This window comes from Cavia porcellus, unplaced genomic scaffold (genome assembly GCF_034190915.1).
Source record: "Cavia porcellus strain 051 isolate PalLab524CR breed Dunkin Hartley unplaced genomic scaffold, mCavPor4.1 scaffold_6, whole genome shotgun sequence".
Taxonomy (NCBI): Eukaryota; Metazoa; Chordata; class Mammalia; order Rodentia; family Caviidae; genus Cavia; species Cavia porcellus.
Genome location: NW_026947489.1, coordinates 83,269,908 through 83,284,352, shown reverse-complemented (window position 1 = coordinate 83,284,352; position 14,445 = coordinate 83,269,908). Strand labels below are relative to the sequence as shown.

The 14,445-nt window shown below is 47.7% G+C and overlaps 1 protein-coding gene across 20 annotated transcripts in view; it reads left to right on the top strand.

Moving 5' to 3' along the window:
* The window catches only part of Msi2 (musashi RNA binding protein 2), a 359,255-nt gene that overhangs the window by 275,702 nt on the left and 69,108 nt on the right, over nt 1-14,445 (top strand). For all 20 annotated transcript variants that reach the window (XR_010048245.1, XR_010048244.1, XR_010048246.1 and 17 more), the window contains one exon: nt 13,097-13,179. Coding sequence is in view for 17 of the 20 variants with exons in the window: in XM_063251261.1 (XP_063107331.1) it covers nt 13,097-13,179 (83 nt within the window). In the remaining 3 variants the exon portion in view is untranslated. The remainder of the gene's footprint in view (nt 1-13,096; nt 13,180-14,445) is intronic.

The window sequence follows — 14,445 nt, the reverse complement described above, 5'->3', positions numbered from 1 at the left end:
CCCAGCTGGCAGTCACTGAAGGTACCTACCCCACCCTCCCTTGCTTTTAGCAATTTCTGGGACTTCACAGTGACTTTAGAATTAAGAGTCCCTGATACACAGCTCCCCTTTCTTCTGGAACAGGAATTCTCCAAAACTGAGCATCCACCCCCACTTTCAATTTCCCCATTTATGTAGAGGTACTACTATGTTATATTATGTATATCATAAAAATCTACAAAAATAGGAACTTAATAGAATATATTTGCTGTGAACCATATTTAGAATTTTATTAATAATAAAAGCAATGTGCTTAGTGAAAACAAGACTGAATATGATAGCTTTTTAAAACAATTCTTGATTTAACACTTTGATCCAGCCCTAAGTGTGGATTCTAAGTTTTATTTTGATACTTGGTTTTTGTGCTCAGCATAACTGAAAAATACACAAGACATGCAGATCCCAGTGGAAGAAGCACATTCGCTGTGCTGACTAAATCATGATACTAATTTTTCAATCCCATCCTCCAATTATGCAAAGGATTTTGTTGAAATTCAGCTTGTAAATTTCCATCTTCCCTGATGTCAATCAGTTCTTCATGCAAACTAATCAAGTGTTGCATTTTTATATTTTTAACAAATGGGTTCAAAATCCACTAAAATGTTTCATTTTTTTTAAAAACACGTCTTTACTGTTGTGTTTCCGGGCTTTAAAAGTATGCAGATAGAAGAGCTTTTATGGATGACCCAGTTACATCATTTTTAGCAACAAAATCGTGTAACAATGGAAGTGTTTCCCAGACTTCACTTCTCAAAGTGCTTTCTGTAAAGCATCACTTTCTGTTGAAAAGTGAGAGTTCTTCCTCCCCCTCTTGGCTTCTGCTTGTCCCCCTGATCAGAATACGGTTTGCGGCTGGTGTGACGTGGCTGCTGAGATATTTAAGGGCAAGAAGAGGGCGACTGCCATTTGCCCGTTGCTGGTGTGTGCGTCTACCCTTAGCATCATCTCCAATCTACATTTCCTTTGCAGTTGCCTACTTTGGGGGAGGTTGCTTTACTTAAAGCCAGGTCACAGAAGCTATGCATCCCTTTGTTGACACATGTGAGCAGCACAAAGTACCAATAGTACTTTCTCTGGCCCATTCGAAGTATTTTCTCTCTTCCTTTGTCAATTAATAAGCTACTGTCTAAGTGATGTTCTCTGACCTAGCGAACTGAGGACACCACATCATTCAATCCATATGTTCAGTATTAGTGACGCTTAAATTATTTTCAGAAGAAAACTTAAAATTAGGCATTACATATTTTTCTGTTTGCTAGCATTTTATAACCCTAACCATCACCTGGGGAGATTCTGGAACTTACAGATGCTGGGGTGTGGTTACCTCTAACCTAACATAACTCTGAGGATGAGGCCTGGACACCAGCTTCAGTTTTTCAGTGTTTTCCTAAGTGAATCTGATGTGAAAATCACTCTTGAGATCACTGTTCCAGACCAGTGCTTCTCATATTTTAATTTGCATTAAAATCGCCTGGGGGACTTGTTAAAAATGCAGATTCATGTCCAGTGAGGTCTGGGCAGAGCCTGAGAGTCTGCATTTGCGGCCCTTGTGGAAAAACCAACACTGTGGGGTGAGTGCAGTGCTTGGAGTCGAAGGGAGCAGCTAGACTGCCCCCTGCCCCCTGGCCCCTCTGCCCACCCCAGAACCTCAGGACTTGTTTTGGGGAGCCAAGGACAGGTTTCCACATCCTCCTGCATAGCCGCCACCCAGCCAAGCTGCCTGGGCTGCTGGTTGCAACTTCTCAGGGTGAGCTGGCCTCCAGATGTTACAAATAGTTCCTTAACAGCCGGAAAAATAAAATAAAATGGGCCAGCCGCAAGCCCATGGTGAGCAAGTGTGTTTGTGTGTCTCCTGCAAGCCTCTCCTCAGAGGCACCCGACTGCCATCTGCCCAGCCGCAGACTCCAGGCTGGCTCCCTGGCAGCCAGGTATGGGGGTCGCAGGGAGGCCGGCAAAAATGACCTCGGACGGGGGTTCGAGGGAGCGCAGGCATCCAGCCAGGGCTCTGTCATCTGGGACTATTCTGAAACCATACCTCATAATAAAAGTCATATAATTTGCGGCAGTGCTGAAAACCTGCTTCCAAGTAGTGGTTTTTTGATGGAGTTTTGGAAACTCATCTGCAGCCAGTAACCGGTCCCCAAGAACGCGACAGAAAGAGGCGAGTGGGTATGTTAGGGTGGCCAAAGGGGAGGCCAGGGAGTCAGGACAGAGGCCACTGTGGCTGCACCCTGTCCAACCAGGGCAGGGTGCGACACTCAGAGATGTGTGGAGGATCTTTCTTGCTCTTAACGGCTGCAGAGTGAGATCATGGTAACTAAGGAGAGGGCCTAGGGATTTACCGTGCGGCTTGTGTTACCTCTCTGTCCTAAATTTTGCTCCCACCATCGTGAGTGAAGCACCGCAGATATTAACATCTCCCTGACAGAAGTGTCAAATAGATTTTAATAAGTGTGGCTCGTGGCATAGGAAAGGAAAGCACGTGTGGAGGCAGAGACTGGCACAGATGAGAGGCCCTAACAAGTCTGATTTGATCGGTGGGTGGCTGGCCAGCCCCTCCCAAGTAACCCTCGGGCTCATGAGGTAGGTGTTACTATTTCTGTCACATGGAAGAGAATCCCAAGGGTCAGAGTGGTGGTCAAACAAGCAGTCATTGCTGGAGCTCCTATATACCTGACTCCAAAGTCTAACCCTTTTCTACCTCTTGTCAGTGAGGCGGTAAGGACACTGCAACTCCCTCTTAGCTTCCCAGTTGCTTGCTGCCAGGGTGAGGCTGGAGGCTTAATGCCAGGAGAGGGGGCAGAGTTGAAACCCAGCTTTTGGGGAATAGGAGGGCACTACTCACACCCCAACACCCGCCTTTTAGAGAAAGGCTTCAGCAGTGTACATGTCTCCAGAGAGCAGAAAGCCCTGGGGTTGAGCAACCCAGAAGGTCCTGCTCCTGCAGGCGGAGCCCGCCAAAGCCTCTGCGGACTCCGTGGTTTTCAGAGCAGACAGCGAACGCAGAGGCCGCGCGTGCCCGTGCCAGTGCCTGTGCCCTTGCTCCGGCTGCGTGCATTGACCTCAGCCTCTTCCACCCTGCTGGGCGCGCGCTGCAGCCCTGGCACCTTCTGCCGGGGTCCTGATCCCAGCCAGTTGTCTAGCGATTTAATTTGGTGAATTTACCACTGCGTCCCAGAGTTTATATTGGCACTTAACAGCAGTAATATGTGTCTCTCTCGCCAAGAACTGACTATTTTCCAGACCAAGATGGAACACCACACACAAAAAAATAGGTTTGTGAACTAATCTGCCGCCCTGACAAGTGTCATTCACAGAATCGCTGCTCTGGAGCGCACTCAGAATTAAATGAGGTTGGGGTTGTCTGGCCTGGACCACAGGTGCGTTTTCCCTCTCAGTTAACAAGAGCCGGGGATGATACACCCTTTCCCCGCAGCCGCAGGCGCTTTCAAATCGCACTATCAGTATTCATGGCAGATCCCTCCTGGAAAAATGGTTTGGGGCTGGTTGGAGGTCTCTTTCCCTGTGCCCCTTCTGAATCTTGCTCTTTCTTTCCCTTCTGCTCTCTCTGTTTTCCTTTCTAACCTCCCGTTTTCTTCTTCCTGGGAGTTTTGAGGGTGTCCTACCCCTTTTCTTACCCTTAGATTGTAAAGCTATCTGTACACTTGTGGAATTTCACAGGCTCAAAGCAGTGTCTCCACCCGTTTAAAAAAAAAAAAAATCTTCCAGCACCTGAATGCTTGTTTGAAATTCCAACAAAGAATTTAATTCTTTTGCATAAGAATTTGATCCAGCTAAACCTGCAGTATCTCTGGCACTGGAGACAAGATCTGTCCTTTACACTTTAGTAAGAACTGATTTCTAAGCCTGGGAAGCGAGTTTTGCCTTTGCGCCCAGTGTCCTGAATCTGCCTGGGATGCAGGCAGAAAGGGATGCTAGGGGCTTCTTAAAAACGTCTTGGGTTTCAGCTTCATGAGAAAAAAGAGTTCTGAAGATTCTTTTTCCTGCAGAAAGTTCTAAGTTCTCTCTGGCCAAATGATCTTTGCTTTGCTCCTCCTGCATTGGGAAATGAAACAGAGTTAGACACAAGAGTGTTAGAGACCCCAGACCTGGGTTAAAATGCAGATTGCTGGCCACCTCCATGGATTCACAGAGACCCATTAGGGACAGGCAGAACCCAGGAATCTGCATTTTAATCAGCCCATTCCCTACAGATGACTGCCTAGCAACCACACCCAAAAAACCTTGTTCAAGAGCACCTTTGTTTTTGCACTCAACTTGGTTTATGGTCTGAGGGTCTCCATACGTGGTCCTGAGGCTATAGCTAAAACTTCATAAAACGTTTGCAGGTTTATCCTCACATTTCAAGGTCAGGTGCTGGCTGGAGCAGCAAAGGAGAGAAAAGCACCTTTCCATTTGAGAAACTGGCTTCCCTCTGGCAAATGCCTCCCACGTAGCTTAATATTAATTTCGAGAATGCAGTCTTGTGCCGTTCCACGGAACTGTGTTGGAAATCTGATGGTACCATGTCTGCTCTCCGATTCCCTACACACCTTGAGAGGCTCCCCGATCCCTCACCCCTTGCCCACCCCTAAAGGTAGCCGGAGGGCCGCAGGTGTGAGCTGGCTCACCAAGTCACTCTCCCCCTCCTGATTAAGCGGTGTGAGGGAATAAAAGAGACCCGTGTCGATTCACACCATCTCTGCCTTGCCTGTGCGAGAGCCACTTGTAATTCCCCACAGCCCCAGCCAGCTCTGCAAAGCAGAAAGAAATATGACCAGGCAAGTTGAGAAAATAAATTAAACTAAGTGTCAACTTTTCTTGTTTCTCTCCTCATTATTAAGAGATGGAATGGGGCTCGTTTATCAAGCAAGGGGAGAAATTAATTGACACGGCTTTAATATCATGATGTCTGGCATGTCTGGTCACATTCCTTCATTTTTTGGAAAGGCATTTTATTATCGTTTACAGCAACCAGCTGCCAAACTACTGGTGTAAACGAGGAAGCAGGTGCGTGAAGGATGCCATGATGGAGGGGCTGAGATGCCACCCTGAAGGGACATGACAGGGAAGGAAGCCTAGAAGGGGCCCCAAAAGGAAGAAGGATGCTTGGATGCTTGTTGGCTCATGGCAGGGAGGAAGAAGGATGTGGGCGACGAATGGGGCTGGGGCAAAGCGGGGATGTCTGCAGGTCCCCAGTTCATCATAGACCTGTTCAGCTACCAGAAGTGTGGTGGTTACAGCCACCTGCCTCTGGGAGCCTTTTGGCCCTGACCTCAGTTCTGGGCCCCAGCCATGGGGTCAGTGTGCTTGCCCCAATCCTTTGTTCTTACCGAGGCAGGAGAAGCGAGCACTTCATTGTTTATCCCCCAGGGCAGCTGACTCACAGGAAAGTCATTCTCCTGCTGCAGGAAATCTTCGCATCACACAGCCCCCTCTGACCTGTCCCTGGCTGTGGTTTGTGACGGCTCAGAGAAGTCACTTGCCCTGTGCCCAGCCTCGGTCACGCTCACTTAGAAGATACTTAGAAGTTACTTTTCTAAGTAAAAGTCCTCTCAGATGTGTACTGCTGAAAATCCTCACTGCCCCTTTCCTGCTTTTGAATTCGAGGGGCCGGAAACTGCAACAGTTAGGGAAGCAAGCCTGTGACTGTCACATCATCCCTGCCCTCCCTCCGCTGGATCGTTAGGATGACCGGCCCTCTCATGTTTGATAGATGTGCTGGTAGAGACAGGTGACAGGGCAGAGCTCCAAAGCCTGGCTGTAGCACAGACAGGTTGATGGGGCAGGGTTCCAGAGCCTGGTTGTAGGACAGCTTTGGAACTACACATTTGAAATAGTCCTCCCTGTATATAACAAACATTATTCTTTAATGGAAAGAACTTAGACAGGGCTCTGTTCTTTCATCTATCAGATGGGAAGAATCCTTCCTGCCCCATGAGGCAGGAGAGGAGTGGGGAGACTGTCAAAGAATGCAGATAGATTTTCTCTTTGTAACCATGTTCTTGTGCAGTGTGAGCTGATCACAAGTAACTGCCTCTGGGATGCCAGACATAAAAATAACCAGAGGAACCTATCCCTGGCTGGTGGGAAAGGAATTCCTTGTCTTACTGAGGGGGCACATTACCATTGGGTGTGAAAGCAGGCCCAGCCCACCGTCACCCAGTCCTTGCATGATGTCTAGTGTCTGAAATGCCCAGGAAGCCCTAACGACAGTTTGAACTGTCAGGATTGCACAGTGAGCAGCTCCACGCGGCAATCAATAGTCAGAAACGTCATTCCTTTTGGAAGCAGCTGGATTTTGTTGTTGTCATTGGAAAGATCAATCTTGACTTATCTTTGTCAGGGCTAACCCAGGGCACATGAAGCCACTCCTAACACCGCTAAACGTCTCTTTGGTTGTTCTTGCCGGTTGGCCAGAGTAGCCTCCTCCTGCAAGGCTGTAAGACCACTGCTTTGCAGACTCGGGCAGCATAGAGGTGACCCAGAAATATTCCGAGCTGAAGACAGGGCCAGCCCAGCTGGTTTGGGAGGTTGCGGGGGATGTGGCCTCTAGGTGAAGAAATGTGCAGACCCCACTGCGCCTCCCTGAGCCGAATGACCAGCAGCTCTATATTCAGTGCTCTAATCCAGCAGTACGGTGCGGGGCTGTGAATGCAGCTCCTTGCCCAGCTCTTGCTGGGTTGAGCAGCCACCTCACAGCGGATGAGTCTCCTAACCACAGAGCAAGCCACCAGGTGAACTTAGTGACAGTGGCAGAGTCTGTCCTGCCTCCCTTGGGGACCAAGGTGGAGGACGTAGGAGGAACTTTTCAAATCTGAATGTTCTCTCCACGCCCACACCCAAGGGGCTCATATTCAAGCGAAGCAACCCCTGAATGGCGCTTTCCTTAGCCCTGGGTTATCAGTGGCAGTGGGAGGCTGGATGAGTTATAAATATTCTTGCCTACACATACCTTAAATTCCTCATGGAATACTCAGCATAAATTTGACAGTCTGGGGTTTTTCCTGCCTCACTTTCTTCCTCCATTAGCCAAGTGTGTTAAGTCATGCCTGGCATCGATTTCCACGGGAGGCGTGTTAGGTCCAATGTGATCTCCTGTTAATGTTCATTGACCTATATGATAAGAGAAGAAAATTATTTTTTGAGACTAACAGGAGTCTGTTCCCAATGTTCCTTCTCTGACCTACAAAAACAAACTCTTTAAGTGAGCTGTTGGATATTCCTCAGTGACCACTTTTGTAGGAGATCATTTTAATTTTGAAGTAACTGCTTTTCAGATTTCTGTTTCCCTCTTCTGTGTGTGTGTGTGTGTGTGTGTGTGTGTGTGTGTGTGTGTTTTATAGCCTTGTCTTACTGCGATGAATATTTAGTTTTGTTCATTTGAATGAAAGAGGGAAAAAGGTTTGGATGCTAAATGCTTATCTCTTAAATAGAGCTTACTTGTTAGTTTCCAATAATAGCTTCATTCAGGAGAATGCACGAATTTCATTTTTAAATGCTCCCTGTCAGCGCTACCCTACTTGTGTCCATTTTGAAATTCCTCAGTTTGGGTTCAGCTTTATCACTGCCCTCTTGGAGCACCCGGTAGTGCATGGCACAAGTAAGTTAGGGGCCTTCAGAGAGGCTGCACAGATGTCACTTGGCCGAGAAGGGTTTCTTGCCAGCTTTGGTCCTTTGACACCCTAACCCTGCAGATTGTCAGTCTCATAGGCTGCTCTCGATCCTTAGTGGTGACTTAACCAAGCTGAAATACTTAGAAAGGAGGTCTCAGGCCCTAAGAACCCTAGCACCAAGGGAGACGAGGAATAGCCAGGGATATACATGGAGGCTCGGGAAAGAGCCCTCATGGACCTCAGCCCTCAGAGACTCAGCTTGGCTCAGAGTCCTCACCCTGGCGGGCACCAGGGAGAACCAAGTCCCCCAGGTTTGCCTGCTTTGGGAGGCCCAGAAAGGGCAAGGGCACATAACTCAGTATTTGGCCTTTGCTTTGGGGGAAGTATAATTGTGTGTTCTTTTACTTGGTTGCTATCCCTCCGCTTGATGGGGTCTTCATGAGACTACGTTTTTGTTTCTCTTTTCGGAAAGGGTGTGGGGTTATAGGTCACTGTTACTTCATGCCTCCAACCCTGCCAAGGCTCACTTTGAAACCGTACACCAGCAGTTGTTTAAAGGATTATGATAGCTTGAAAACACAGTGGTAAGACAATAAAGCCAGACCTCAAAGAGCAAATGCTGTGTGATTGTACTTATATGAGGTGCCAGAATAGGCAAGTTCATATAGAGGCACAATTAAGATAGAGGCAGCCAGGGCCTGGGAAGAGGAATGGGGAGTGGTTAATGGATGTGGAATTGTAATTTGAAATAATGAAAAGGTTTCATCGATGAATGGTGGTAATGGCCACACAGTGTAACTGTCCTTCCTGCCATTGGTTGGACATTCTCACACAGTTTAGATAGTAAATTTTATGTTGTATGTATTTTACCACCACACAAAAAATTATTTCAAAAACAGAAAAGATTATAATACCAAAGAGGGGGCCTATCCCCTCTAAGGTTCTGACGCCATTACTTTCTTTCCTCCTCAGCTTAATTTATTTAGGGTGTTGTTTGCCACTGAGTTACTAATTCCTTGGAAATGATAATGCATCTGTGAAATAAAAATGATTATATGTTAAGGAATAGTACTTATTGATAATTAAGTGTTTCATTGCCTCCTTGCTTCCCTGAATGGAATAAATAAATATTTTAGACATAATCAAATTTGTTTTCTCTATTTGGGCTAAACAGACAGGGATTGGTGAAATAATACTGATCTTTAACATACTACAAATGAGTCTTGACATCCCTGAATTGTTATGTATCCAGGATACATAGTCTTGAAATCTTGGCTATCTCCTTTAGTCGGGAAAATCATTTCTGTGACGCTTGCATTTTGAGTCCTGTGGGGTTAGGGAAGGGACCAGTAGGAGAATATCGGAGTGACATGATGCAGGGAGCTCTGCCCAGCCCTTCCCCTGGAGCAGTCTACATTTTATGTAGTTCCTGTCTTCCAGCTCCCTGCCCTCCCACTTGCTGGGCTTGGTGGTACAGAGTGGGAAATGGAGGCTACAGGAGAGTCTGATACATTAAGGAGTGATTTGTGAAGTGGGCCAGGAAGGAGCTGGGTGGTGGCAGATCCAACTCCCATGGCAGAAGACCTGACCTCGAGTCCCCCATGGTGATATGATTTACCCTGGGCTGTGTGCCAAGCTCAAGTATGTATAAGCACTTTGCCCAAGGTGGCTTCAAACCAGTGTGTCCTGGTCCGTGGAGCAGTGCCTTCCGTTGATACTGACTTTACATTTCTTCTAAACAGCCTGGAAGATGGGTTGGCTCACCCATCTACACTCTCCTGCTCTTTATAGAATGCCCCTCCAAAGTCTCATGTGCTCAGAGGTGGGGCTTTTGGAAGGTGACTGAACCATGGGTGCACTACACTCACCTGTGGACTGCTGTATTGATGACTTTGTAGCTGATAGTGCTGCTAGGAGGTGGGGCCTGACTGAAGACGTGGGTCCTTGGGTGTTCAGTGTGCAAGGCTGTGTTCTTGACTCCAGCCCTTCCTTTCTTTATTGACTTCCTGGTTGCTTCAAGGGTTGGGTAACATTCCCCAGTAACTCTCTTCCACCGTACCATTGAGTTAGCTGACCATGGACTAAACCCCCTGAAACCGTGAGCCAAAATGAACCTCTCCTTTAAATTCTAGATATCTGCTGTTTTGTCCCCAGGATGGGACAGTGACTCATACACTTGCCTTTTGTCCAGAGCAAGAGTCAGCATGTTGGCTGAGGGGTTATCGTGTGGCCATCTCTGTGGGAGCAGCTAAAACTTTGCTGTTAGTGGCCATAAGTTCAGTGGTTTAACACAACAGAAATGGATTTTCCCCTAATTCTGAAGGTCAGAAATGCGAGGCAGCAGTCTACCTGCTTCCTCCAGCATCAGGCAGTGCCAGCTGTCATTTTGTTGGCCACCTCCATTCTCTGCCCACCTCTGCTTGCCTCTGCTGTGTGCGGTCACCTTCTCCATTTCTCTGTCTCAAGTCTTTGTCTCCTTTCTCATGAGGATAGGTCTCCTTGGACTTGGGATCATTCTAAATCCAGGATAATTCATCTCTAGATCAATTGCATTTGTGAAAACTTTTTCCAAATAAGGTCGCAATCTTAGGTTCCAGGGCTTAAGATGGGGATGTGTGTTTGAGGGCTGCTATTCTGCCCACTACACTCTCCCCAACTAGCATTGAGGTCCTTGAAAAACTGGGGTTCTGTATTTTGTTTTATTTGCAAAGTAGTTCAGTTTGGGTCCATACCACTGGGCTGGCCTTCAAAGACAGATGAGACCAAAGCAAGGGACATGTGGGAGGGGAAAGGTCTATGGGGGAGGGCTCTCTACAGGGGATCCTTTGACTTGAGGAGGGCTCTCTCAGGGGATCCTTGAGCCTTTTAGAGAGTGAATTGCTGGTCTCCACTCCCCTCCATGCAGGGCACAAGTGTGAGCCAGTCAGTGCAGGATGAACAGCCAGGTCAGGCTTGAAGCAAAGCAAGGACCCAAATGGATTAGCATGATGCTCAGAACCTGTGTGTGCAGTCTTTCAGCACACAGCATGTAGGGGAATCTGCTTCATCAAGGGGCCATGGAGAAAGAGGCCCCAGGGCTACCCTTGTCTGGGCTCTGTGGCTTAAAGTCAGTGTTATCCCTCCATGTGGGTCTTGATGCGCACTGAGTCCGTAAGGATGTTTAGAATCTGGGCTCTAGGCAGGTGGATAGGAAGAAGGATTAACCAGAGATGCAGGTCCCCATTGTGTGCTGATGTGGGGACTCTGCCTACCACAGGCTGGCTTTAAAAGGCTCCTCCTAACCTGGCTTCCTGAAACAGACTCCATGAGGGTGACCTGAATATTCTTGACAAGCCAGAGGTGCTTGAAGGAGTGAGGGGAACAGACACCCAAAGCTCCAAGAGAGATGCTATGTAACAAAGGGGATCAAGGGCCAAGGAGCCAGGAAGCAGAGCAACACTTAAACTTTCTCTCCAGGGACCTTGTTAGGAGAGGAGATAGAGACCTGGGGCCTCATTTCAAACACTGCCTTGTCTGATGCCTGCATCAGACCTCAGAGATAACTGAGGACCCAGCTTTTACAAGGTGTCACTGAGAGAAATGTGCAGATTTCGAGACTCTGCAGCAAAGACTTGTGTCCTTATGATGAGGATGAAATCTGCCTTACTTGTCTACAGTGTGTGCTCAGCTGGATGTGCTGGGAACACTGGTCCCATGTTTGGTGTCTCCTATGGGACATATAGCGAAGATCTTGGTGGCATTTCTGTGATGGTCCTAGCCTTCTGTTTCACTGGAAGCTGGGAGCGAGGAATGGCGTTCTGTTCCTGAAGAAGTTATTAGAGCCTGCAGAAGCTACCATGCATCAACTCTTGTGTTGCCCAGTATTCTTTTAGAAGATAAGGTTGGATGTATGACTCAGAAAGGACTTGGGAGGTTTCTTCTGCTCCTGAGGTTGCTGGGGACCCTAAGTTGACATAGAAGGTTGAAAAGGAAGCATCGTATTTTTCACATTGACAGGAAACGTTAAGTACTATAGTACGTTCTGACTTCTGTCTTCCCATTTGAGCTTGTATTTCACCGGGTTCACATCTTTCGAGATGTGTTTTCATTAGCCGAGGCTGCCATAAGAATTACTGTGGCTTATAAACATATTTCATGTAATTCTGGAGGCTAGCCATCCAAGATCAAAGGGCCTAGTGGTCTCACTTCCTGGCTTTCAGTTGGCCACCTTCACACTGTGACTTCACTTGGCAAGAAAGAGAGAAAGCAAGCTCTCATGGATATTTATAAAGGCACTAATCCTGTTTGGGAGGATCCACCCTCATGATGAAATCTTCTCTCACAGGCCTCATCTCCTGATGCTGTCATGGTGGGAGTTAGGAGTTCAACATAAGATTGGGGAGGGGGGCTGTCACAAGACTTCAGGCCACAGCAGAGACCTTGCTAGGCTATGATCTGAGGTCTGAGATGCAGCATGCAGTGGCACCGCCTTAATTTGCAGGTGCAGAATGGGAGACACACAGGGGATGGGGACATCTGCAGATTTAGTTATACACAGATAAGGTACGTGGTCCAAACAGCAATCCAGGGCCTCTGCCCACCAAAGTGTCTGACGGTGTCCTTAAACACAGCAGCTGCCGTGTGGGTCCATGTGGTACCACAGTGCTTACCTAGTGGACTCACAGATGGGGCCGCATGCTGGAAACACCGTCGGGGGTGGGAAGAGAAGAAAGGAAGGGGCAGGAGGGTGGAGAGAGGCACTCTGGATGCTGAGCCGCTGTTGCCTGCCAAAATTCTTCAGTGCAGCTTGTCTGGCAAAGCCGGCCTCCAGCCGAGTAAATACAGTGGGTAGCTGACGGGCTGACAGCATGCATCAAACAGTCTTAAACTGCTCCAAATCCACAGCACTTTTGAAGCGGCAGTAGAAAAGGGTGCCTGTGTAGAACAGAGGCCTGCAACTTTTAATAGTTTCTCCCAGGCCTCAGGATGTCCTGATGAGGTATTAGAGGAAGTAATTCAGGAAGAAAGGACAAATAACCGCCTCCATCTGGAGGCCAACCGAGGGCTGGCCATTCCAGCTCACGGAAAGGACCAGCGTGGCCCTGCAGTGATCCAAGAGCCTCCTGTTAACCCACCCGCCTGCTTCTGCGCGCAGAGCCTTGGAGCTCTGACCCTTGTAAATAACAGACAAATAAATTTCTCATTTGCTTCAGGGCACATGTAAACCACACAGTGCCTGCTGCTTGTGGGTGAAATCATTAACTTTCCCACTGTCGGGAAGGGTGCAGGGTACAAATTAGAACTATTGCCTCAGCCTCAAAGCCCCCCACCCCAGAGAGCTGGCCTCTTACCTCTGTATCAGGAGCCTGTCCTAACTGCAGGCTGTGAGAGACAACCAGACGGGCTGCCAGAGCCAAACTCACCCCTCCTCTCTCTGTTTTCTTTTTCCCCTCTTCCTTTAGGGTTTGGCTTCGTTACTTTTGAGAATGAAGATGTTGTGGAGAAAGTCTGTGAGATTCATTTCCATGAAATCAATAATAAAATGGTAAGTCTGAAGGGCCTGCCTTGAAGGGGGACTCCCAGCCCAGTGTTCACACCTCTGTTTGCAGACAGCTGCCACCCACCCATGCATGCTCATGGGGAGGGACGGGGTGGGAGTGGGCATGGAGTTGTTTACAATGGGTTGTTTACAATGGGGGTCAACGCTCTCTTTCTACATAGGGCCAACCAGTAGGTATTTTCAGAGTGGAAAGCCATGCAACAGAATCTCCTCTGTAGGCCATGTGTACAGAATGAGCAGGGCTGTGTTTCACTAAAGCTTGTCTGTGGACACTAAAAGTTGAATTTCACATTAATTTCATGTTACGAAAAAGACAAAAAAAAAAAAGATTGTTTTCTTTTTATGGTAGTAGGGATGGAACCCAGGGCCCTGCACCTGTGAGGCAAGTCCTCTGCTACTGAGCCACACCTCCAGACAACAAAATATTTTTTTAACCATTTAACAATGTAAAGGCCATTTTTATCTCTTGGACCTTACACAAAGAAGCTGGGGGAAGGGGGCTGATTGTGATGTGTGAGTTGTAGTTTCCTGACCCCTGGATTTAGAGTGTGCTTTTGATTTTTGGCTTTTAAAAGGGAAGATGTCCTAGGCAGGAAACGATTCTACCAAACTATTTTTCTTTGGGGCCTGCTGGGTAGTTAGCACTCATACCCCTGGCCCTGCAATCAATTAGATACTTTCTACCCTCATGATCAACTGCTAGCTTCCCTCTCTTCAGCCTTTTGAAGCTACTGTGCCTTCCACTTGTAGTCTTGAGAGATGGGAGGTTGGATTGTTGGAATTCTGGGGCACCAGAGAGACTACCCAGAGAAGTGGCCACCAGAGGGCGCCATGCCACGTGCAGCTTGCATCTGCTTGCCCAGTCGTCTGTCAGGCCTTTCTTTAAGTTGAGTAGGGGTTGAGAAATCCCTCCTTTGTTAGTTCCAGAGAAATGGAGCTCAGCAGGTGTTTCTGGAACCATCAACAAGTCCTCTGGAGCACAAACATTTTGGTTGGCCCCCAAAATCACCAGCCCCAAAAGAAGAGGGAGGGCAGATGGGTGTTTCAGCTGCAGCTGTCACTTTGATATTTTCTCTCTTTTGTCAAAACATTCCTTGCTTCTGAAACATGTTTTCAGATATGCATTCTATATTGGTCTGATATGTGTTCACCAACTTTAAATTCAATAATAGAGCTTTTAGTGTGGATAAGATCAAAGCAATCTGCTTAGCATGTGGTGCTACAGGCCTGATTCAATATTTGACTTGCTAA